The sequence below is a fragment of the Mobula hypostoma genome, chromosome 14, assembly GCF_963921235.1.
Source record: "Mobula hypostoma chromosome 14, sMobHyp1.1, whole genome shotgun sequence".
Lineage (NCBI taxonomy): Eukaryota > Metazoa > Chordata > Chondrichthyes > Myliobatiformes > Myliobatidae > Mobula > Mobula hypostoma.
Genome location: NC_086110.1, coordinates 75,227,701 through 75,254,354, shown reverse-complemented (window position 1 = coordinate 75,254,354; position 26,654 = coordinate 75,227,701). Strand labels below are relative to the sequence as shown.

General features: G+C 45.1%; 1 protein-coding gene across 3 annotated transcripts in view; it reads left to right on the top strand.

Annotated features, from left to right (window-relative positions):
* Positions 1–5,085: 5,085 nt before the first annotated feature.
* LOC134356353 (fatty acyl-CoA hydrolase precursor, medium chain-like) overlaps positions 5,086–26,654 on the top strand; it is a 124,746-nt gene continuing 103,177 nt past the window's right edge. For all 3 annotated transcript variants that reach the window (XM_063067251.1, XM_063067250.1, XM_063067249.1), the window contains exons 1-3: positions 5,086–5,245; positions 10,280–10,484; positions 24,241–24,382. In XM_063067251.1, the coding sequence (XP_062923321.1) occupies positions 5,188–5,245; positions 10,280–10,484; positions 24,241–24,382 (405 nt within the window). In that variant the 5' untranslated portion in view covers positions 5,086–5,187. The remainder of the gene's footprint in view (positions 5,246–10,279; positions 10,485–24,240; positions 24,383–26,654) is intronic.

Genomic DNA, 26,654 nt, shown 5'->3' with positions numbered 1-26,654 from the left:
AGAGCTCCAGGTCTTTTATTGTTGTCCGGGTCAGTTACATTCTTCAAGGATCAGGTTTATTCGTCATATACATTTACCCGTGTGTAAGGATGCCCTTATGGTGCAGAGCCATTTGGTACTGAAGTACCCTGTGGTCACTGAGTCATTATACAGAGAATGATCCACCCACAAACAATCTAAGCCTTTCAGACTCCTTCACTCCCTGACTACCACCTTGACTGTGCTGTGTACACCTCCAAAACGCAAGACAGCAGATCACCAAAACAAAGACTTTGGAGACACAAGAGATAGCAGATGCTGGAATCTGGAGCACCACACAAGATGCTGGAGGAACTCAGCAGGGCTGCACGCTTGGGCACAGCGGGCTCTCCAAGCCCAACCAAAGGTGTAATCCTTTACATCTTTTTTACGATCACAAGACATTGCTGGTTATCAAGAACATCAAGAATTGCAAGTTGCTCGATAGCAGAGGACTGGATTTGGTGTGGACATGTTGCTGTCTGCTACAGGAAGACATCAGTGTAGGTGTGCAGTCTAACAAATGGCATGAGTGATCATCTTGAATGATTTTCTTCTGATCGCAAGAACCTGTTGTACGAGGTTAAGTATCTGATAAGTTTCTCTCTTTCTGTTCTTATTTGTTCATTCCTCATCTGTTAGGGCAAAGCAGTGGAGTGAGAATGGCTCCGGGGACAGTGTTTTGTACTCTGTGTGGGATGAGGGAAGTCTGGGAGACCTCCAGCCTCCCAGATAAACACATCTGTACCGGGTGCACCAAGCTGCAGCTCCGGAGGGAACATATTAGGAGCTGGAGCTGCAGCTCGATGACCTTTAACTCTTACAGGGAAATGAGGTGCTAGACAGGAGCAAAGGGGAGGTAGTCACCTCTAGGCTGCAGGAGACAGGTAACTGGGTGACTGTCAGGTGAAGGGGAAATGCACAGCCAGTGCAGATTATACCTGTGGCCGTTCCCCTCAATAATAGGAATATAACTTTAGGTACTATTTACAGGGACTACCTACAGAGGTGGGGGGCTCAGTGACTGGGTCTCTGGCACTGAGTCTGGTGCTGTGGCTCAGAAGAGCAGAGAGGTGAAGAGGACTGCAGTGTTGATAGGTGATCCCGTAGTCAGAAGAACAGAGACGAGGTTCTGAGGCACGAGAGGAACACCCAGATGATATATTGCCTTGTTGCCAAGATCAGGGATGTGTTGGATTGTGTCCATGGCATTCTCAAGGATGAGGGTGAGCAGCCAGAAGTCTTGGTGCATATTTGCACCAATGGCAGAGGTAGACAAGGTGAGGAGGTCCTGAAAAGAGATTTTAGGGAACTAGGTAGAAAGCTGAGAAAAAGCATCTCCAGGGTTGCAATCCCTGTGCCACGTACCAGTGAGGATAGTAATAGGATGTTTTGGCAGGTGAATGCGTGGCTGAGGAACTGGTGCAGGGGGCAGGGATTCAGATTTATGGATCATTAGGATCTCTTCTGGGGAAGGGACTTCCTTTCCAAAGGAATGGATTACACCTGAACCAGAGGGTGTCCAACATCCTTGCGGGCAGATTGGCTAGAGTTGTTCAGGAGGGTTTAAACTAATTTGGTGAAATGATGGGACCTGGAGTGATAGTGCTGAAGCTGGGGTAGCTGGTTTACAAACAGAGGCAATGTGCCGTCAGGAGAGGCTGTTGATGGGGAAAAGTTTCAGTCAATGAGATGAGTTGCAATATAAAAGACGGAGAAAATTGAAGAGGATGAATATAGGACTGAAGGTGTTATGTTTCAATGAGTACAGTGTATGGAATGAGATGGAGAAATTCTGCAGATGCTGGAAATCAAAGTAACACACATGCTGGAGGAACTCAGCAGGCCAGGCAGCATCTGTGGAAAAGAATAAACAGTTGATGTTCCATGCAAAGACCCTGCAACAGGATTGGAAAAAAAGAGATTAGAAGACATAGTAAGAAGGTGGGGTAGGACAGGAAGAAGTACAATGTGGTAGGTGATTGGTGAAACCAAGAGAGGGGGAAGGTGAAGTAAAGAGCTGGGAAGTCAATTGGTGAAAAGGGTAAAGGGCTGGAGAATGGGGAGATCTGACAGGGGAGGACAGAAGGCCATGGGAAAAAAGAGAAGTAGGAGCGCCAGAGGGAGGTGATAGACAAGTAAGGAGATAAAGTGAGAGAGGGAAATGGGAATAGGGAATGGTGAAGGAGAAGGTTTGGTGGGGGAGTGGATGTTCATGCCCATCAGGTTGGAGGCTACCCAGATGGAATATAAGATGTTGATGTTGCTCTTCCAACCTGAGTGTGGCTTCTTTGGAGCAGTAGAGGAGGCCATGGACTGACATGTCAGAACAGGAATGGGAACTAAAATTGACGTGGGAGACCACCTCAGTCGGTACATGTGACAACTGTAAACAAATTTACTAATTCACCCCTCAGCCTCCTACACTTCAGTGAGAACAGAGCCAGTTTCTCCAGAGTCTGTTTGTAACTCAAGTCCTCCAGGACCCACAGTCTCTCATGAATCTGTTCTACGCTCTTAATCACACCCCCTTAACTCATTTTCTAAAAGATATACACAGAACAGTTAATTTCACAATGAATCCGGTAATCACTCATTCAGTTGGGAAATACACAGACTTGACCCAAAAGCAGAGCAGAGGAGATGATTTAGTGGTTAGGGCTGGCTTTACTAATTGACAGCAAAATAACAAGCCATGAGGGGGCACAAAACAAGAGGGAACAGATACTAAACATAACCAGCAACAAGGTATCTGAAGCTGAGGAGAAACTAGTTGAGGCCAGCTGATTCAATGAGTCTGGAATGAGCGACAGGTGAATCTTTTTAGCTGGGCAGAGACCACGAGGTGCTGACATGTGAAGGCCTGACAAAAGAATATTAAAGAATGAATTGCCCTCACAGCTTATGGCTGGAATCAAATCCTGACGTCATGAAAATGGTGAAGATGACAACGAGCTGTAATGTCCATCAATGTTTTGGCTCAAACTTGGTTGTGTTTTAGGTTTGTAGGGATGGTCTTGAGGGAAGTGCAAGGAATTCTATTCAAGATTATTTATTTATCTCATATACATCAAAACATACAGTGAAATGTGTTTGTGTTAACGACAACACACCTGAAGGTGTGCTGGGGGCAGCCAGCAAATGTCACCACACATTCTGGCGCCAACACAGCATTCCCACAATGCTTGACAAAACAACACAGAACACAACAAGCATCAAAACAACAACAGTAAAACAAGCCCCGTTCCTCCCATCCACCCCTGCACACACACACATCGTCCTCCAGACCCAGGACAGTACATATTCTTCAGCCTCCAGCCTCCAGTAGACTCAGATTCACACTCACGTTCTGGGGTAGGTTAATGTTTAGGGGGCAGGGGCCAAGGGCAGTTAGAGGTCAGGGGTAGTAAATGAAAAATGGGGGCAGGAACAGCGGTTTGGAGTTTGTCTGCGAGTCCCAGGTCAGAGGTCAGTAGGGGTGGGAGACATGAGGATTGATGGCTTTCACCACCTCCCCTCTGGTCACTAATGTCATAGGTCTGTGCAATTTTGGAAGTTGAGGCCCAAAGGTCAAACCCGTGAGCAATGAGTCCTGCTGCTGATGCCCAGGTCAGCTAAATCCAGAGGGCAAAGTCCAGAGCTCGTCAAGTGTGGAGACAGAGGCCCAAAGGTTGAAGCCCTGACTGGGTTGGCTTGTCTGCAAGTCAGAGATCAGATGTCTGAGAGTCTGTCCCAGGGACTGAAAGTTGGAGACCCACTGTCTGAGAGTCTGGACAAGGTTTGGAGGCCTGGAGATGACCTGTCTTTGTGTTGGAGGCCTGTGTGTCTGTGTGGGTGAGTGGGTGGGAGGGTGGGAAGGGGCTTGCTTTGCTGTTGTTGTCTTCTTTTGTTCTTGTTCTGTTCTGTTCTGTTGAACATTGTGGCCGTGCTATATTGGCACCAGAATGGGTGTTGACACTTGCAAGCTGCCCTGAATGCATCCTTGGGTGTATTGGTTGTTAAAGCAAACAACACATTTCCCAGAAGACATAGTTCATTCAGCCCATCGAGTCTGCCCCACCATTCCATCATGGCTGATTTATTATCCCTCTCAACCCTATTCTCCAGCCTTTTCTCCATAACCTTTGGCACCTTGATCAATCAAGAACCTATCAACCTCTGCTTTAAATATACCCAATGACTTGGCCTCCATTGCCGTCCGTGGTAATAAATTTCACAGACTTCACTGACTGTTTAGATGTAGATGTGACAAACCTGAATTTGGTCAACGATCTGTGGTGGCAAAGTCCATGAATGTATGACAATTAATGTTTAGCCCACTCCCATCGGGTAGGAGGCTGTGTAACATCCACTCCTGGACCACCAGACTCAAACAGTAACCAGTACCGTCAGGAAGAATCCTCCCACCCACCCCGCTCATGGACTGTTTGTCCCTCTCCCATCAGGGTGGAAGCTACGTAGTGTCCACACCAGGACGGCCATACTCAAAAACAGTTACTTTCCTCAAGCAAGGCTGATCAACACCTCCGCCTACTAACCCACCCCTCTACACACCCAGATAGCACTACTTTATCACTTGCTGCCAGTCACCTTATGTACAGACACTCCTGTGCCAAGCGTCACTTTATGAACATACAGTCAGTCTGTGTATATAAGCTAACTGATATGTTTACATTGTGTTTTATTATTATTATTATTATGTTCTTTATCTTTTTGTGTCTCTTGTGCATTATCGGATCCGAAGTAACAATTATTTCGTTCTCCTTTACATTTATATTTGTGTACTGGAAATGGCTCTAAACAATCTTGAAAAGTGAATCTTGTGTGAGTGTAACTACACACTGTGTGTGTGTGTATATATATTTATATGTGTGTGTGTGTGTGTGTGTGTGCGTGCGCGCATATATATTACAATTAAAGGTTATTTTTGAAATAAAATTGGAAAATGAAATGCTGATTGTTTTGCAAAGTCCATTCCCCTTTCACAATCGTCGGTTTCGGACTTTGTCAGGGTACAGCTTTGGGGACTGTCTCTAAGTGTGCAGCGTTTTCGGCTACGTGGAGTGCGCACGCGTTTTTCGCCCGGCTGACGGAACAACATTAGCACCACGCTCCCTCCCGAGCCGGTGTATCATCTGCCGCCGAAACCGGCCGCCTTCAATCAGCGAGATGCTGTCAGGCTGGTTGGTGGCGTTGCTCGGCGTCCTGGTGGTGGCTTCGGCCGCAGGTGAGGGGCTGATCCAGCGGGGAGCGAACGCACTCTCACCTCTTTGCTCCTCTGTAGAGCGCAAGGGTCCCGAGCAAGTCTATAGGCAATCGTCCTGCTGGTTCGAGCAGCCTCATTGTTGACTTGCTTGGATCTTCCTCTACCGAGGCGGGTACGGTACAGTGATGTGAGAGGGTTATTGTTGAGCTGACGGGCCCGGGCTGGCACGCAATTTACTCTGGAGAAGTTTAACAGTTATTGAGTATATTTAAAGCGGAGGTTGGTAAGATACCTGATTAGTCAGGGCGTCAAAGGTTGCGGGAAGAATGGGGTTGAGAGGGATAGTAAATAAGCCCTGATTGGCTGAGCAGATTTGATGGGCCGAATGGTCTAATTCTGCTCCTATCGCTATGGTGGACTGGAAACAAGAGAGGCTAAAATCGGAAACAGTCCGAACGTTTTTTCGTAATTTAGAGCCAAAAAATGGGATCAGCCCACAGAGAGCACCTGCGTAGGGATAGGAACTCACTTGCGTCTAGGACCCTGCAGGGCACTGGTGAAGGTTGGGGTTTATTCCCAAGGTTCAGTCATTGCCTTCAACTGAATTCTGGCCTCACCTTGCAGTTCCGGTCGCCCCGTTACAGGAGGAACGTGGAGAGGGAGCAGGAGTGTTTATCAGGATTGGAGGAGGTGAATGGCGTGGTAGAGATACGCCTCTCCAAAGGAAGTGTCAGGCGCTCCTCCCTCCGCAAGTATGTAGGTCACCCCTGAGCAAGGTGCAGCACCTACTTGCCCCCTCCCCCGTTCAGGGTCACGTGAAGCCATGGGGACAGGTGGTGGATGGATGGTCGTAGGAGCAGCTGATGTACATAACAAGTCTTGGCTATGAGACCACTGACGCCAGGCAGACAATCTCTGAAGAGTATTGATAATGGCTGGGGTCCCAGAAGAAGGCAATGGCAAACCACTTGTGTAGAAAAATTTGCCAAGAAAAATAATGGTCGTGGAAAGACCACGACTGGTCACGGCCTACGACAGGGCGCATAATAATAATGATGATGCTTTGTTTTTGTAACTTGTGGTAATTTTTCACTTGCATTGTACTGCCACGCAAAACATAGCAGTGATAGTAAACCCGATTCTGAATTTCCTTTCACTTTCAGCTTCAAGCATCATTGTAGATTAGAAAGCTGATGGAATCCCAAACTCCTTTCTTTGAGAAAAATAAACTAACCCAATGTCTTTTGAGAAATTAGTAACTAAATATTTTCTCTCATACTCACATTTCTTGCAATATCTTCAGGTCAGACATTTCTTACAAGAATATTTAAGTAATTTTCCATCCATATAAACAAGATTCTGACCTGTTAGACATTATTTTAAAAATGAATCCTTTCGTGAAAGGTTTTATTGGGAAATTTTATAATTTACTATTACAACAGTCCAATTATCCTTTACTTAAGATTAAGCAAGATTGGGAAAGAGAGTTTAACATGACCTTGACAACAGAGGATTGGTTGCGAATTTTGAAGTTGGTTAACTCTTCTTCGATTTGTGCCAGTCACTCTCTAATTCAATTTAAACTTGTACATTGGTACTATTTGACAAAGGAGAGACTGTCTAAAGTATTTCCTAATTTTGATAGTGTGATAGATGTAAAACTGAGACAGCTATATTGACATATTTTTGGCCGTGTTTTGTATTGAAACAGTTTTGGAAATCTATTTTCTCTACAATTTGTAAAGATTTAAAATTTAATTTACAACCTAATAAATTGACAGTTTTGTTTAGTATAATCCCTCAATATATTCACGGTATTTCTATATCAGATCAACATGTAATTGCATTTGTCACATTATTGGCCAGAAGGGCTATTTTGTTGAAATGGAAAGATGCTTCTGCTCCCACTTTGATACAATGGTTCTCTCAGGTGATGTTATGTCTTAGTTTGGAGAAAATCAGAAGTCGAACTTTTGATTCTCGATTTGACTTTGAGAAAAGGTGGGGTTCTTTTGCCCGCTACTATCGTTTGATTTGAGTTAATTAAGATGGTTCCCTTCTAATTCTTGTGTAAATGGATTTGGTTGGCGGATTGATGTTTTTCTTTTATGGAAGCTTGTATGGCGTATAGGTCGGGTTGTGCTCCCAATGGGTTTTTTTCTCGTTTTTTTTGTTAGTAGGGTTTTTTCTTTTTTTCCCCCCAAAAAAAGTTTTAACATTTTGTTTTTTCTTATTATTGATATATTATTTAGCTTTGTTAATCAGTTATTTGATAATTTAATTCTTATTGTACATATTGATATATTGACTTGATCACTTTAATGTATTTTTGTTGATTTTCAATAATAATAAAAAGATCTTAAAATGAAAATAAACTAACCCGTCCCACACATCTTCCTTAAACTTGCAGAATTTGCCCTTTCAACCCAGGGGAAAATACTATCTGCCTACTCTGTCAATGCCTCTCATAAGCTTATAAACCTCTATCTGATTTCATCTCAGCCTCTGCCGCTCCGGAGAAGTCACCCCAAGTTTGTCCAATCTCTCCTCAGAGCTCGGAGGTGTTGATCAGCCTTAGTGCCTGGGGAAAGTACCTGTTTTTGTGTCTGGGGACCCTGACGTGGATGCTATGTAGCCTCCTCCCTGATGGGAGTCATCAGATGGGACTTATCAACCTCCCTGCAGGTTAATGTGATTGAGCTCTCCTGCAATTATGAAGACACCACCTGGGTGCTTGCTTTTGTGGAGAGCTGTTGAAACTACAAAGTTCTCCCAGGGTGTCCTTGGCGTTTGCGCTCAGGGGGCAGGATGAAGGCGGTGGCGATGAACACAGCAGTAAGCTCCCTGAGCAGGCACGTCTCCTGGTCAAGAGGGATCTCTGCTGGTAAAGTGGGATCTCTGCTGGTAAAGAGGGATCTCTGCTGGTATGGTGGGATGTCTCCTGGTAAAGAGGGATCTCTGCTGGTAAAGTGGGATCTCTGCTGGTAAAGAGGGATCTCTGCTGGTAAAGTGGGATGTCTCCTGGTCAAGAGGGATCTCTGCTGGTAAAGTGGGATGACTCCTGGTCAAGAGGGATCTCTGCTGGTAAAGTGGGATGTCTCCTGGTAAAGAAGCACGTCGACTGTTTATTTGGCTCGGATGAAGGTTTATTTCCTAACGCACAAGATTGCAAAATCACTGCTCGGCAGTTCTGCGTTTTCTCTCGTTTCACGAAGGCCTAAAGTTGTTCCTGGCAAACGTTCAGCATGTTTTGTTTTGTGACAGCAGTACATTGCAATGCATAATAATTTTTAAAATTAATTACAATAATATATATAATTAAATTAAGTGAGTAGTGTAAAAGGTGAATAAAACAAGTAAAAGTAGCGAGATAGTGTTCATGGGTTCATTTTTCATTCAGAACCTGATGGCGGAGGGGAAGAATTTGTCACTGAAGTGTTGAGTGTTTCTTTGGGCTCCCGTCCCCGCTCCCTGATGGCACAGGAGAAGAAGACATGTCTCACTCCGTGATTTCAAAAGCCTCCTGCAAATGAAGTGTAGAAACGTGGCCTTTCCATCTCGCATTTCCAGACTTCTGTTAGGGAAAGTTTGTGAAATCACTTCCTGAAATATTTAACAGACCTAGCAGAGTGCACTCACCATCACGGGGAAAGCAGATTGCGACGTCAAATTTTTAGAAAGTTCTCCAATAGTTACAGGAGGAATCAAGGATTGGTTTCAATCTATTTCAGGAGACCAGTTACTATTTCAGAGTTCCGGGAGTTTGCCGGCACAATTGTCCAAAAGTCATCCCATGCTTTTCCTTCTTTGTGTAAAGGTGAATTTCCTTCTGTGAGAACAAACTCTCACCTCAACTCTGAACTTTCATCAACTCTGAACTTTCATCAACTCGTGTTCTCTGTGTCGATCTATCTTTCTATATGCAGTTTGTCTTTTGCTCATTGGTTGTTTTTGTCTTTGTGTGTCGTTTTTCATTGATTTTATCGTGTTTCTCTGTTGTAATGTGAATGTCCCTAAGGGTAGAATATGATGGCTTTGATAATAAATTTACTTTGAACTATGAAATTAACTTTGTGGATCAAAACACACTGATTCAAAAATTTGGAAACTGGCTTCTGCAGCGTACGACTGAGCAGAACAAAAATGTTACCCATAGGACACCATTGTCGTTCTTGTCCCACCAATACTGTACGTGACAGACACGTTTCACTGTGGAGGTTCAGAAGCATGTTGACGGGAACACTGGGAGAATGAGGTCAGATGTGAAGATATTTGCGTTCTGTCCGGGATGGAGAGCGAATGACTGATTCTATTCTTCGCATTTCAGATTCAAGTTTATCAGCAGACTCGACGGGCTGAATGGCCTAATTCTGCTCCTAATTCTTATGGTCTGATAGGATAAATGCCGTAAAAATTTGATTTCTCCCAGCAGTACAGTACATCACAAAATGACACTTTTAAATCACATCAACTTAACGTAAATTACACATACACAACATAATATACAAAAATATACATTACGAGGACAAGTCTGATGAGGAAAGGTTAAGTAAGCTAAGGCTTTTCTCTTCGGAATGAAGGAGGATGCGAGGTGACGTGATAGAGGTGTACAAGATGATTTTTTAATTTTTTTAAAAATATTTATTTATTTTTCTCTCTCTTTTCTCCCTCCGTCCCTCTCACTATACTCCTTGCCCATCCTGTAGGCTTCCCCCCCCCCCCCGGCTTTCTTTCTCCCTAGGCCTCCCGTCCCATGATAGTCTCATATCCCTTTTGCCAATCACCTGTCCAGCTCTTGGCTCCATCCCTCCCCCTCTTGTATTCTCCTATCATTTTGGATCTCCCCCTCCCCCTCCCACTTTCAAATCTCTTACTAGCTCTTCTTTCAGTTAGAACTGACGAAGGGTCTCGGCCCGAAACGTCGACTGTACCTCTTCCTTTAGATGCTGCCTGGCCTGCTGTGTTCACCAGCAATTTTTGTGTGTTGGTACAAGATGATATTGGGCATAGGGCAGCCAGAGCGTGAGTCACTAACCCTGTCCCGGTCTCTCTCAGACGTAGATGATGGACCTCCAATTGTCGTCACCAAGTACGGAGCCCTGGAAGGAAAGCAGGTGTCGGTGAAGGGAACAGCCAGGTCCGTCTATAACTACCTCAGTATCCCTTTTGCGAAGCCGCCAGTCGGTCCCTTGAGGTTCTCCGTCCCGCAGACTCCAGAGACGTGGACTGGAACACGGAAAGCGACGACCTTCTCTCCAGGGTAAAAATTACAGATCAGCTTTATTTGTCGGATGCACATCGAAACATGCAGTGAAATGTGTTGTTCACAGTAAATTAAATCAGCGAGGATTGTGCTTGGGGCATCTCGCAAGTATCGCCATGCTTCTGCCGGCAAAGTAGCATGTCCACAACTTACTAACCCTAACCAGTATGTCTTCAGAACAACTACAGCTTACTAATCCTAACCAGTACGTCTTCAGAATGACCACAACTTACTAACCCTAACCAGTACGTCTTCAGAATGACCACAACTTACTAACCCTAACCAGTACGTCTTCATAATGTCCACAACTTACTAACCCAGACCAGTACGTATTTAGAATGACCACAGCTTACTAACCCTAACCAGTACGTCTTCAGAATGTCCACAACTTACTAACCCTGACCAGTACATCTTCATAATGTCCACAACTTACTAACCCTGACCAGTACGTCTTCAGAATGTCCACAACTTACTAACCCTGACCAGTACGTATTTAGAATGTCCACAACTTACTAACCCTGACCAGTACATCTTCAGAATGTCCACAACTTACTAACCCTGACCAGTACATCTTCAGAATGTGGGAGGGAACTGGGGCACCCAGCGGAAACCCACGCAGTCAGAAGGAGAACGTACAAACTCCCTACAGTGGCGCGAATTGAACCCCAGTCTTACAGTCGGCATTGTAAAGCGTTGTAATAACCACCTTGCTACCCTGCTGTCAAGGTTAGTGGCAGTGGGAATGGCTCGTCATTGCCAACTCTTGCCATGAAAGTGTTGCAATAGAACGGGGCGAACTCAAATGCAGGACACAGACACGGAGGTAGAGTACTGTAATCTAAAGTGTTTATTAACGGTTACAGGAAAGGCTGGGGAGCGAGGATTAGGCAAAGGAAAGCCGAGGAGTGAGGAAGGCTTGATCGGGGATCGAACCCGGGTTGCTGTGGTGAGAATGCGGCGTTAAACCACCGAGCCAACGGAGAGTGTAGGCGGGCGGCGGGAGGAGGCAGAGCAGGGATGCAGACCAGGGTGTGAGTGTGGCTTGAGGAGAACAGCGGGCAGGAGGATGTACGGGAAGACAGGCGGCATGCAGTACTCCTATTAACACAGAGAGACAGTTAACACAGGCAAACAGCGCGGAAACAGAATTTAGAATGCGGTCGAGAGACAGAATTAACACAGGCAAACAGCGTGGGTGCACGGTAAAACAGGAGGCGGGCAACACCTATCTTGACACAGAGCGTTAAATGGAAAGGGAAACAACAGATAATACTCAAACACCAGGAATTCTGCAGATGCTGGAAATTCAAGCAACACACATCAAAGTTGTTGGTGAAGGCAGCAAGCCAGGCAGCATCTCTAGGAAGAGGTACAGTCGACATTTCAGGCCAAGACCCTTCGTCAGGACTAACTGAAAGAAGAGCTAGTAAGAGATTTGAAAGTGGGAGGAGGAGGGGGAGATCCAAAACGATAGGAGAAGACAGGAGGGGGAGGGATGGAGCCAAGAGCTGGACAGGTGATTGGCAAAAGGGATATGAGAGGATCATGGGACAGGAGGCCCAGGGAGAAGGAAAGGGGTGCAGGGGGAAGCCCAGAGGATGGGCAAGGGGTATAGTGAGAGGGACAGAGGGAGAAAAAGGAGAGAGAGAGAGAAAGAATGTATGTATATAAATAAATAACGGAAGGGATACGAGGGGGAGGTGGGGCATTAGCGGAAGTTTGAGAAGTCAATGTTCATACCATCAGGTTGGAGGCTACCCAGACAGAATATAAGGTGTTGTTCCTCCAACCTGAGTGTGGCTTCATCTTTATAGTAGAGGAGGCTGTGGATAGACATATCAGAATGGGAATGGGACGTGGAATTAAAATGTGTGGCCACTGGGAGATCCCGCTTTCTCTGGCGGACAGAGCATAGGTGTTCAGCGAAACGGTCGGGTCTCATCAATATATAGAAGGCATATCCAGAGCACCGGACGCAGTATATCACCCCAGACGACTCTCAGGTGAAGTGTCGCCTCACCTGGAAGGACTGTCTGGGGCCCTGAATGGTGGTAAGGGAGGAAGTGTAAGGGCATGTGTAGCACTTGTTCTGCTTACAAGGATAAGTGCCAGGAGGGAGATCGGTGGGGAGGGATGGTGGCGGGGGGGACAAATGGACAAGGGAGTCGCGTAGGGAGCAATCCCTGCAGAAAGCAGACAGAGTGGGGGAGGGAAAGATGTGCTTAGTGGTGGGATCCCGTTTTGCCAATCAATTGTCCAGCTCTTGGCTCCATCCCTCCCCCTCCTGTCTTCTCCTATCATTTCGGATCTCCCCCTCCCACTTTCAAATCTCTTGCTAGCTCTTCTTTCAGTTAGTCCTGACGAAGGGTCTCGGCCCGAAACGTCGAGGTGCTGCCTGGCCTGCTGCGTTCACCAGCAACTTTGATGTGTGCAGCAGGTAATACTCTTCGTGACACAGGGCATTGCTGGAGCTGAACAGCAAATAGGAGACAAGGCGGCAGGCAAAACTTATCTTGACACGGAGTGTAGAAAGGCAAGCGGCAGACAATACTTTTCTTAACATGGAGAGACGGAGTTAGAGTTAAACTTCGGTACTGAAGTAAACTTAGAATACTTATCTTGACATGGAGAGACAGAGTTTCACAGGTAAACCTCGGTACTGAAGTATCACTTAGAATATACCATTCCAAGCGGCTGGGAACGTGAATTACCGCACTGGCTGAAGCAACGGTCTGGAAACGAGTGGATGCAAAGCCAGGGATTTTATGCAGCAGGTTTAGAAAAGCATCAGGTGCCGCAATCAAGGAGCCCAGGAGAACATGGGGTAAAAGGGAATTAGGATAATACGAGGAATTAATGGTCGGGACTGTGACAGAATCCAACTAAAGCTATATTAAAAGACTGCTGGGAACATAATAAGTCAAGTTATAACAGCTTTGAATGGATCAGGGATGAAGCAGCACAAAAACATGGTCTACATGAAATGGAATATAGCCCTACAGTTCCAATATCCGATGTTCCTCCATGGCTCTTTACAATGCATACAGTAGATAAAAACCTGCAACAACTTTTAAAAAAGTTGTCACAATGGGGGGCATTGGGAACGGACCCAAATGCAAGACACTGACACTGAAGTACAAGGAACAGGACTTGATTAGAGTAGGGACGTGACAGGATACAGACAAGGAGCAGGGACAAGAACACAGACTTGGGCTAGGACATGGACAAGACAGGGAACCCGGACAAGGAACTCAGAACTAGGAGCCTGAGCTAGCGAAAGCTGGACCAGGACTAGAAACCATGGACTAAGAGCCAAGGCTTGGACTCTGAGCCAGAGACTGGACAAGGACCCAGAACCTAGGTCTTGCCTCAGGCTCAGGCCCCAGAACCAGGCAAGGATATGACATGACTACAGGACAGGACGTGGCTGGGGTCCTGGGTCTTGAGGCTTGCAGGCTGGCATCTTGGGTCTTGAAATGCAGAGGCTGATAACTCAGAGGCTGGAGCTCGGAGACAGACTGGCAACTGTACATCAACATAGAGCTGGGACTTATCCTTCGAAAAGCCAGGACTCATCTTTAACATGACACTAACGTGAGACTGGACAGTACATAGACATGGAGGCAGGACTTATCCTTAGACAAGCCAGGACTCAACTTCAGCTCCACACCAAGGTGGGACAGGTCCATCCGTCGGGTAATGGCAGAACAGCCAGACTTACCCAACAGAGGCAAAGACAAAACAAATCCCCCACAGGGCAATGACAGGACAGCCTGACTTACCCCACGGAGGTGAGGGCAAGACAAATCCCCCCGTGGGGCAACGGCAGGATGGCCTGACTTACCCCACAGAGGCGAGGACAAGACAGATCCTCCCCGCAGGGCAATGGCAGAACAGCCAGACTTACCCCACGGAGGCAAGGACAAGAAGAGACAAACACCAAAAAATGACAGACAGTTCCATCTCTGCATCGGGGTTGCTCCAAGTCACAGTTCAGCCAGCAACCTCAGCTGGCTATAGAAACAGCTGGATCCCTAACTAGCTCAGAGTGGCTGGCAGCCACTCAGCTGGCCTGGGAAACAGCCGAATCCATACCGCAAAGACAGCTCCAACTACCGACAGCAAGGCTCCATGAAGCAATGGTTCTCTAACACAGCCTAAAGATGGCAAGTGGCCTCTCTAGCCTTCCACCAGGCAGGTTGCTCCTAGGGAATCTTGACAAGACAAACCAGCAGCTCACACTCAACCCCAAGGCTACTTATATTCCAAGCCCCAAGATGGGAATCAGGTGCCTATGATTAACTCAAACAAAACAAGGGACAGTTGGAAGACCCGGAGTCCTGAGTCCACGGACTGGACTGTGAACCGGAATGCGGACTTCACAGAACAGACCATGACAGAAGTCTAACTATGGAATCAAACAGATAGTACAAGATTATATGGACTCGCATTTTAGAAATGAACTTGTAATATTTACAGATAGATCAAAAGACCCTAGATCCGGCCACACAGGTATTGCAGTCTACATTCCTCAGTGCAAAACTAGTATTAGGAAAAGAACATCAAACCATTTATCAGTGCATACAACTGAATTAATGGCAATATTGAGTGCATTATCTTGGATAGAAGAAAATAATATCAAAAAGGCTGTAATCTGTTCAGACAGTTTATCTGCATTAACCTTGATAAAATCAAGAAAATCAGAAGGTAGACAGGATATTTTATTGGAGATTTTATGCAAGTTATATATACTGACCAAAAATGGGGTAGAAGTAAGCTTTCTTTGGGCTCCTGCTCTTTGTGGAGTGGAGGGTAATGAAAAAGTGGATAGCATAGCTAAACAATCGCTCAAATCGTCTATAATAGACAGGGGCGGCGCTAAGGTGGTGCTAGCTGGGGCTATAGCCCCAGCAGAAATTGCAATAGCACCACCAAGAAATTAACTGCAGCTGGTTTGCTTTCTCTGTATAGTTTTGAATACAGCTTGTTTCTCCAGTTGATCTAGTGAAACAGCGCCCCCAACTACCATAGCACCCACGCAGCAATAAAGTTATAAACTCTGTCAGATCCACTCTACACTTCTGCTTATTCATTCGTTGTCAATGTCTCGCCCTTGCTGTCCTCAGATCAGTTAACCTGATCTAAGGTCACTTCAGGTGGTGACGTCACTCACTGTCACTCACGCGAGAGATTGATAGTATACATCCAGGCGCAAATCCGTGGTCTCGCGAGACTAACGGATGCCACACGCGCACATTGTGCTCTGACGATTGAGCGTCGACCTGGCTCGTGCATTATTTTGGCGGCGTGAAAAACGGATTGATTTTTAGTGAGAAAACGACCTCATCCAGAGAAATCAGTGGGGTCTCAGCCTGAGCCTGTCTTAATTGAAAGGAGTAAGTGGGGATGAGGACGACAGCAGTTCATCAAAGGAGTAGAGGAACAAGAAATGGAGCGGGATTCGGAAGAGAAGGTGGATGAAGCCGCTCTTAGTGCGAGTGGGAATACTGTTAGCCAGCAGCCTGAAGAAGGACCCTGTCGGCCAGTACCCTTCGCAACAGTTTGGCAATCAGCAAAGGAGTTTTATTCCTGGCTGGAATATTCAATCACAGAATTTGCTACATTCTGCTTCGCATGCAGGCATTTCCTGTGTGGAGGACATGGGTTCCATTCTGAGTCACCGGTTACTGCAACTGGCGGAAAGCTACACCCACCATGTAAATGCAGCTCATGAATTTGCGATGGGGGCATGGGCCGAATTCAGACTGAGAAAACAAGACGGTTCAAGATTGGGAAATATGCTTGATAAAGGACATGCAAAGATTGTCCAAGAAAATCGTGAGTATATGAGAGCAGTGGTTGGATCTCTACGCTATACTGCGTGCCAAGGCATTGCCCAGCGAGGACTCCGGGAGAATGATGGATCTGGCAATTGGGGAAACTTTGTTGAGTTGCTCAGGGTAATTGGGAAGTTTGATAAGACTGTAGCTAAAAAAAATAGAGGACAATCCTGGAAATGCAAAAAATACCCATCACGATATCCAAAATGAAATTATGGGTATTATGACAGATACGGTCAGACGTCAGATAAGTGCAGAAATCAAGGAGGCTGGATAGTTTGCCGTCATGGTGGATGAAAGTAAAGACTTGAGTAAAAAGGAGCAAATATCAGTCAGTGGTGGTGCGGTATTTGAATAACGAAACAGTGCTTGAAGAATTCTTGCACTTCACTCCTGCAGAAGGGTTGGACGCAGAGTCGCTTCTTAAAAGCATTGAACAGACACTCGCCCAGTGTGTTATTGATAAGAACGCATGTATAGGTCAGTATAGGTCCTCATGCGAACGGAGTTTCTCTTGCCTCAGATGCGTCAAAAACTACTTAAGGAATAGCAGTGGTGGTGCTCGGAACAGCAACTTGGCTCTGTTGGCCATAAACAGCCGGAGGACCAAGGCACTTGACATCCAGAAAATCATTGACTCTTTCGCCGCCAATCACAACAACAGGCGGATTGTGCTTCTCTGAAAACATTAATGGTGGGTGCAGTTGATTTTTAAAAAATTTGGGCCAAGATTAATGCTGATTATTGTTATTATTATTTTGTGGCGGATACCCCATAGTCATTATGTTTCCTGCAAATCCTAAAATATTACATTTACTGCTATTAAGCCTACTGGTTTTGCTTAGACTTCCAAGCGGTGATTCTGTTTATTTTTGTTTTAAATTCAATTAATTGAGGTATTGCATGGTCAGAGTACGATTTGTCCAACTCCTGGTAAAGCCTTGCATCTGTTGATTGCCTTATTTGACTTTAATAATGGTGTATCTTTTGGCATTGCTGTCTATGTAATGCGAATAGCAGTGGGTTCGTGTTGTGTTTTTCAGTGGAAAAGCACGCATTTGACTCTGATTGCGGGATAGGCGCGTGATTCACGTTGTCCGCTGTTGCTCGGATGCTCTGTTTGTTTTTTTTTGTTTATGCTCAATGTAGCCCAGGTTGTCTCCAATGCCATTGACACTGTAACAGTTCACTTCTATATTAGATCTATCAACTGCTGTTGCTTGTGAATCAACAGAGGCATTTATAGTAGGCACATAATGCTTGAAACTGACTTTTGAACGCCACGCGTCTGGCCTTGTGAATACATATTACCAAACAGTGCATCCCTCAGCACCATCACTGAATCATTCAGCCCCACTGTAGCACCAGCAAGAAAAAATCTCTGGCGCCGCCACCAATAAAAGAGGTCCAGATCCCTCTTAACAAAGCGGAAGTCAAGAGTATTATTAAAACACGTATTGAGGAGACATGGCAGAAGCATTGGGATGAGAGTGAAACAGGGAGACAACTGTACAAAATATAGAGGCAAGTCAGATACGAAAGATTGTCAAGTGGATATAGAAAGACTGAAGTGATCATCAGTCGTTTGAGATTTGGACACACTAATCTTAATTACACATTACACAAAATAGGGAAACATCCAACTGGGTTGTGTGAATTCTGTAATCAACCAGAAACATTTGAACATGTATTGATAAAATGTAAGAAGTATCAAAAAGAAAGAGTGAAGATGATAGGAGCGCTTAAGATAAACAAAAAAAACGCTGATGTGGGTATAGAAGACATTTTAAGTGGGAATTCAAGAGAAATACAGATCCGTATCATGAAGTATCTGAAAGACTCAGGTTTATTATATAGAATATAGGGAATACAATTCTTTTCCCTTCTCCTGTTTATCCAATGATTCACACTCCAGTCTAGCAGGTGGCGGTAATGCACCTAAAAGCTGGTTTGCCAACCACCATAAAACAATGCAAGAAGAAGAAGAAGAAGAAGACCATAACAGAAAGCTCACCAATACCTCTACTTCCTCCGGGAGCTAAAGAAATTTGGCAAGTCAGTGTGGATCCCCACCAATTTTTTATTGGTGCTGTTACGTACCCTATAACTGGGTTGCCAAACCAGCAGAAATGGAACGCTCATTGGAGTCTGGATTACTAGGAACTAATAAAGTTTTATTAAAGAAGTAAGTAATACAGTACACTAATCGTATGGATATAAGTGTAACAGGTTAGCAATGATAATACACACATATACACAGAACTAGGATAATAGGAATCAACCAAGCTCTATCGCAGTCTAGGGGTAAAATGATCAGTCTTAAGTGAAGCAGAGTTCAATTCAGTTTAGTGCAGTTCGAAGTAATCGCTGCTGTTGTACCGTTGGAGAGAGAGAGGGAGAGAGAGAGTGGGAGATGCGGTTGGTTTCAGGCAGACCTTTTGATGTCTTTGCAGTTGGTTTCGGGCAGACCTTTTGATGTCTTCTAATCCCGCTGTGGTCACCGACTGTGACCCCTCCGTTCCGGATACGATCGTTCTTCCACGGTGAACCCAGCACCCAAGCAAGGGTGGACACACACCCCAGGTTCCCACCAATCGTACCTTTACACCCTGTGAGCCTCTGACCGGTTCCCGCGAACCGGTCCTCCAAACTTCCACCAACTTGTGGGGGCACACTGCTCTTTCCAGGGTCTCGTGGTGTGTCTCGTGCCTTAGCAAACCTGCTCCTTTTATCCCCCTGCTGGGGTATCACCTGTCCATCAAACTTCAAACAGTTCAGGTTCAAAGCAACCGGTCTGTCAATATCTGAATTGTATTTCTTTCCCGTTAATCTCTCTCTTCTCTCTCGTTAGCATTTTGAATGTTTCTCCATTGTCTTCTGTTATCTCTTTCATTAGCATCATCCGTCTGGTAGTTCTGCTTGGCATCACACATGATAGTGCGCCATAGAGAGCATTCTGTCAGGATGTATCTCAGCTTGGTGTGGCAACTGATGTGCCCGTAACCGCAAGAAACTGCAGAGTTGTGGACACTGCTGAGCACACCCAGTGGGAATCAGATGATAAGATGGGATCGTGGCCTCACAATTTACCTCATTATGACCTTCCTCCTTATTATCTACCTACAATGCTATTCCTCTGTAACTGTAGCTCTTTATTCTGCATTGTTATTGTTTTACCTTATTCTACCCCAATGCACTGTGCACTGATCTGATCAGAATGAGCTTTTCCCCAGGGCCCAAGTGGCTAATACAAGGGGCGTAATTTTAATGTGATTGGCGGAGAGTCTAAGAGGATGTCAGAGCTAGATTTCTTTGAGAGTGGTGTGCACATGGTACGTGCTGCCAAGGGTGGTGGTAAAGGCATATGTATTGAAGATATTTAAGAATCTCCTAAATAGATGCATAAATAAAAGAAAAGTCGTGGGCCATGTTGAGGGGCAGGGGGTAGTGTTTGATTGATCTTGGAATAGATTAAAAGATCAGCACAATATCACGGGCTGAAAGGCCTGTGCTGTGTTGTTCTGTTCTATGTTCTAAAAGTATGCACAAAAAGACCGCAGGAGGAGGGTTCGGCCAGTCGGTCTTTTGAGTCTGTTCCGCCAGTCCTTCTCCCCGTAACATTTGACCCATAACCCAGGTTTCTCAACCAGGGTGCTGCGGAACCCCAGGGTTCTATGAGAGGTCGCTCGAGGTTCCACAAGAGATCGTGATTTAAAAAAAATAAATATCGTTTTTTTGAACTTCGTGCACATGCAATACTAGCACTTGCAGTGGTCGGCAGTGACTGATTAGCCGCCTTAACAAACTTGCCCACTAACTTATGGGAACGAAGAAAGTTTACCGGTGTAGCATAAAGTTGGAGGTAAAAGAAAATTTTACGCACCGCGACTCAGCTCCTGACCTGCCACTTTGCTGTTGTTGTAAACATTGCAAAGGGTGGATTGTGTAGGTTTGAAGTGAATTGCCTTGTGAGGTTTTCGTGCTTTTTGTAGTTTTGCCATTTAGTTATTTATAATGCCGTTTTAAAAATATTATATCAACCCCTGCATTTTACAGACATGTCTAGCGGTCCAATGTCTAATGGTACAATCTTCTGGGTCATTAGCTAGTGCAACAACGGGGAAAGTCCTCCCTCACAATGAGAACTACTTATCAATGTGGTTTACATGGACTGTTGATCCGAGCTGCCCGATTCCAATGTGCCTAGTCTGTGGCAAACAGCTTACAAATGGCTCCAACAATGTTGAAAAGACACTAAACAGTAAATCACAGCCATATGATACGTAAAAGTGCTGATCATTTTAAACGGCTATTGGAATCTCAAAACCGAGTAAAGATTTTGTTAATAAAGTCAGTCAATAAGAAGTCTCAGGAAGCAAGTTGTTTAGTAGTAGAACTTATTTCCCAGAAAAGCAAAGGTCACACAGTTGTTGAGAACCTAATAATGTCAGCAAGTAAAGTTATAGTGGGTAAAACGCAAAATGCAAAACGAGAAACTGAAAAGGTTTCACGCCCAATCATGTTGGTGGCTGGTTCTTCGCTTGTGAACATCAAGAAGGAACATGAGTCCTCAGGAGTGATGGCAAGATTGTTGATGACTGTAGAGGCCAGTTCTTGATCTGCAGACTCTGGAACAGTAGAGACACGGGAACAGTTGAGATGCGGGTGCTTGGGTAGTAGGATCCTTCCAAAAATCCTCTTCTCTTCAGAAGTCTCTCCCCTGGATTGCTCAGAATTCTTGGCTGCTCCCTGGATCAGCATTCTCCAGCGGACTGTGTCACAAGCAAGCTGCTGCCTCTCATTGACCTCAATATCTGCCTGAGAGAGCTGCTGCTTAAGTAGGTCTTTGTACTGTTGCGCGGGACCACCATCTCCCTTGTACTCAGAGAGTTCTCAGTAGAGTACTGCTTTCGTAACCTGTAGTTGTCCATGCGAGACACGTGGCCAGGTCAGCGGAGTTGCCTGAGCAGCAAAGTGGCTTCAATGCTTGGGAGTTGAGCCTTCACCAGGACCTCGTTGTTGGAGGCAAGATCCTGCCGGCTGATACCCATGATGGAGCGGAGAGATGACCTGATAGAGGGGTATAAGATGATGAGAGGCATTGATCGTGTGGATAGTCAGAGGCTTTTTCCAGGGCTGAAATGGCTAGCACGAGAGGGCACAGTTTTAAGGTGCTTGGAAGCAGGTACAGAGGAGATGTCAGGGGTAAGTTTTTTATGCAGAGAGTGGTGAGTGTGTGGAACAGGCTGCCGGCGACGGTGGTGGAAGTGGATACGATAGGGTCTTGAGACTCCTGGACAGGTACATGGAGCTCAGAAAAATAGAGGGCTATGGGTAACCTTAGGTAATTTCTAAAGTAAGTACATGTTCAGCACAGCATCGTGGGCTGAAGGGCCTGTAATGTGTTGTAGGTTTTCTATGTTTCTATGTCAATTCTACCGAGCCTATCTTTAGAAAAATTAAATCCCATTTTGGCTTAAGCCAGTTATTTAACAGAAATTTATGATGTTTGCCGTATAAGTTTTTAAAATTTATGGAAGATTAATTTCAAGAAACATAAGCTAAGCTTAACTACCTGCTTTCAAGAAAGCTTGGCTAAAAATTTATTCTCTACTCAAAAGAACATTGACAATTATTTTTGGATGATTATATCTGCAACTTACTGATCACACTAACGCACCTTGGGCTGTAGATATAATAATGTTTGCGCAGGGGTTCCCCGAGAGGTGAAAATTATTTCATGAGTTCCTTCAAGGTAAAATATGGTGAGAAAGGCTGCCCTAACATATATTAATTTCCACATTAAATGTACACAATGACTTGGCCTCCAGAACTGTCTATGGCAATGAATTGATCGAGAAAATAGCTGTGATTCCCTTTGTCTATTTGGGACACTGTGCCACTTAATTGGGACAGGAGACTGTTGCCTACAGTTTCTAACTAGCTTCAGTTGTGTCCACTTGTTAGACACTACACTGTGCTGAGAGAGAACAATTTTTAAATAGTGTCTGTTTGTGTGCTTGTGTTATATTATCCATTTGGGCTGACAGATGTTGATTCAAAAAGCAGTAATTATTGATTTTTTTATTATTTGACTTTATTCAGAAAGGCAATGAAGGCAGTCCATATCTGTACTAGGTATTTCTGCTGATTTTGTTCACTTACTGTCAATCAAAAAAACACGGCAGAGTACACTGGACAAATTCCTCTGTCGATAACTATTAGGAACTAATACACAGGTTTATAGTACTGTAGTAGTATTGGTAGAATTCTGATTTGTTCTGTACTTGTTACTCAGTTAAATGGGAGTTTGTCTTTGTGTTTTAACTGTTTTAATGAAACTTCAGCTAATTGAGTCAGCCACTTAGTTGGGCCAGAAAGTCCTGATGTGTCCCAATTAACTGGAATCCACTGTATTTATTAAGAAAATAAAGACAAACAATAAAACGTTCACTAAAAATTAAGTTACGTAGATGCTTATCTAAGTGTGCACATGGACCCTTTATCTGCAGCACATTTCTGACCTTTCCGTGTCACTGATCGCAACCCCAGACCGTGGTGAGCCCCCGAAACAAGAGCGAGTGCTCCCCATGTGCTATATTTAGACTACAACAGCACTTGGATGCAGGAAGTGGTGCCAGAAGTGTTCTTTAAACAGGCCACTCAAGAACTAACATGGCGGCAGTGGCTTTGGTCCGGCAGATGGTGTTAAACGTTCACACTAAAACGAGATAGATTAGAGATCAAGTTCATTTTCACAGCAGGATAGAAGCTGTCCTTGAGCCTGGTGGTAAATGCTTATAGACTTTTGTATCTTCTGCCTGATGGGAGAGGGGGACAAAGAGAATGTCCAGGGTGGGAGCGGGTCTTTAATTATTTTGTCTTCTTTACCAAGGCGGTGGGAAGTGTAGACAATGTCCATGCAGGGGAGGTTGGTTCCTGTGAAGTGCACAGCTGGGTCCAATACTCTCTGCCGTTACCATATGAAGCTGAGATGCGTCTGGAGAGGATGCCTCTATGATGCTTCAATAAATATTGGTGAGGGTCAAAGGGGTCATGCCGAGTAGTAGCAAAGGACGTGAAGAGGGGTAGTGACACACCTACTGAGATTCCAGAATACGGGATTCAACAGGGAACAAGCTGGGGGCTACCCAGTCCCAATTTGAGCACAGCAAACTCCAGCAAAGTTGAAAATAAATTTATTATCAACGTACATCTATGTCACCATAAGGAACCCTGAGATTCGCTTTCTTGTGGGCATTCACAGTAGAAAAAAAATAGAAACAAATCGGTGAAAATCTACAAGAACTGACAAACAACTGATATTCAAAAGAAGGCAAACTGTGCGACTACAAAATTAAACTAAAAATAATAATAGATAAGGACATAAATATTGCAGAGAACATGAGTTGTCAAGTTGTTGAAAGTGAATCTATAGTTTGTGGAGTCAGATCAGAGTTGAGGTGAGTGAAGTTATCCACACCAGTTCGGGAGCCTGGCGGAGTAGGGAATAATTTCCCAGTCCTCAGGCTCTGTACCTCCTCCTGACAACAGAGATAAGATCACGGCCTGTTACTGTGTCCATGGAAGGGAGGCTGCTTTCTTTGATGTACTAGTGTGTCCACAGCTCCGCAGTTCCTTGCGGTCTCAGGCAGAGCAGTTGCCATAACCAAGCTGTGATTCATCTGGATAGGATGCTTTCTGTGGGGAAGTGGTGAGGGAAGGGGAGGACTGAGGAGAAAGCAGTGGTAGAAAGGCTTCATTGAAATGGCCAGCCAAGGTTAAAATTATGGCCACAGGTTGACGGCTCCTGGTTATTTGGCAGACTGAATTGGGTTATTCTCCTGTACTCAGGGTCACTGACTTGCATTTGTACTCAATCCACTCCTCTCTCTCTCTCTCTCTCGTCCCAGATGTCTACAAAATCCAGTTTTGGCAGAGTTCTTGACAGAATTCCTGATTATTAATTCAGGACCAGCAACGTACAGTGAGAATTGCCTGTACCTGAATGTACACACGCCTGTCCAGCCCACTGACACCAAGACCAAGCTTTCCGTGAGTACTGTATGGGGTTAGTGATGGTGTTGGGTTCGCTGACTGTGAATCTCTAAACTCAAACAAAGATTTTACATTCTATCAGATATAAATAGCAATAGGTAACCTCACCAAAGGAAGGTTACACTGTGACTAACCAATCTACAAAGACGAGTCCACTTCCTGTTTATTCTCCGCACTGATTTCAGCGTCAATACCCATTATTGGAATGGTGGGTCCCCTCACCCTACCAATGAGAAGATACTTACAGCTAACAAAATAGTTTAAAGCACATTTCATTTATTTTCAGTGACACGTGTTTAAGTTCAGACAACGTACTTCAAACACATTTAAAACTCAGGATTTCTGTCTTGTAACTGGGTTAAGGGTGAAAGGTGATAAGTTTAAGGGGAACATGAGGGGAAACTTCTTCACAGAAAGTGCTGAGGGTCTTGAATGAGCTCCCAGTGCAAGTGGTGGATATGCTTTCGATTTCAACATTCAAGATAAGTTTGGGTAGGTACATGGATGGGACAGGTATGGAGGGCTATGGTCCAGGTGCAAGTCGATGGGACGAGGTGGTTTAAATGGTTCAGCATGGAGTAGATGGGCCAAAGGGGCTCTTTCTGTGCTGTACTTTTCTACGACTGTAAAAGACGTCCAAAGTGCAAACCATTTCATAAACACAATGGATTTCCAAAACACAAACACAATTCCAATAAACTAAAAAGACACACTAACAATGCAGATGAACCAGTCATCCATTGCAGACATCGAAGGCAGAGGAATAGATTCTTATTCACTCTGTGTTTCTTTCATGCTTCTTGATGTTCCTTACTTCACTCCAAATCAGCCTGGACTGCTGTCTCCTTTCATACTGTTTCGTTGCTACTTGGGTAACCTCACACACGATTTTCTTTCAGATACCTGTAAGGGGTTCCTTCTTTGATGTTACTGCATAGGCTAATTAAAATGGCTTCTTTGTTATGTTATAATTGAAATGGCTTCTTTGTTCTGTTAACTGCTGAGAAAGTCCTCCCGCTAGTAGTTTGTTTGGATTATGTTATTGATAAGAGAGTGAACGAACCAATTGGGATAGATGTTATTCTTTCTGTGTGTCTGTAAGTTATTGTGATGCGCGGGTTTTAGGGCAGAAGGCGCGTGAGAGAGAGAGAGAGGATGGACAAGGTGCTGTGAGTCGGCTAACGGGGTCAAACCCCGAGCAGGAGTCCGAGGTCCAGGGTGTTCGGTGAGTAGAGGAGACGAACTTGTGTAGAACGTCTGGTTGACCACCGTTGTTGGTCCCAGGCGGCAGGTCGAGGTGGTCCGAGGGGATCACAGGGTGAAGAAGGAGGGTCCTGAGCTCCAACTGTTTGTGCACGAAGAGATTGAACTTTGATAAGTGTGGCACCTTTTATTTTCCTTTTATATTTTATCTCTATTAATTATATAGTTCCAGTAACATCTATAAACTGTAATTCATTTAATTGTATCTGCTGTATGTCTGTTATTTGGGCAGGGTGGGGTACATCACACAGCATCCACACAAACTAATTACCCAGTTTGGTGGGGCTGAAGGCTGTTTCCCTAGACGACAGCGAGCTGAGCGACCCTGAGGCTCGCTGGGGGGCGACATTTGGGGGATTTTGTCTGGGATTGGATTCAGTGGTGTGCTGTGTGGTTGCCCTGTTTAAATCAGTAATGTGTGTCTCTGTGGGTTATTTGCTGGTTATTGCTGCATGCGTGTTGGGTGAGGTCTTTGTTCGAGTTCAGACTAGCATTGACGAGTTGGGGGTGGAACTCGGGGCTGTCCATGCTGTTCGGAGAGAGAGGAAAGAGTGGTCTGATTCGGAGTTAGTGCCTGCGAATAAATGTTCTAACTCTGGCAGGCTCTGCCTGGCATTTGGGATAGTGTCCACCCCAAGAGGGGTGGAGGCGTGTGAGATGTGGGCAGAGAGGATTTCTCAGTTGTTAGATGAGTGGCAGTGTTTGGTTGAGGGAGAACGACAGGGATTGGTTGAAAGTTTGAGCAGGCGGGCTAGTGACGGTGTTAGAACTGTCAGGTTCAATTACACCGTAGTGACAGCTGTCAGTTATTTGAAAGAGGGGGAAAAGTTTTCAGTGTATCTTCTCTGGCTAGGAGGGCAGCTAAATTGCTTGCAGGGGGATCATTTCAGGGGATCAGCCCCAACCTCAGTTGTTCAGCTGATCAGAGAGGGGTCAGGAAACTTAGTGGAGGCCCAGTGGGGGAACAGCTTGGGGTCTGTGGGGGAGCACGTTCCCAGCAATGTAC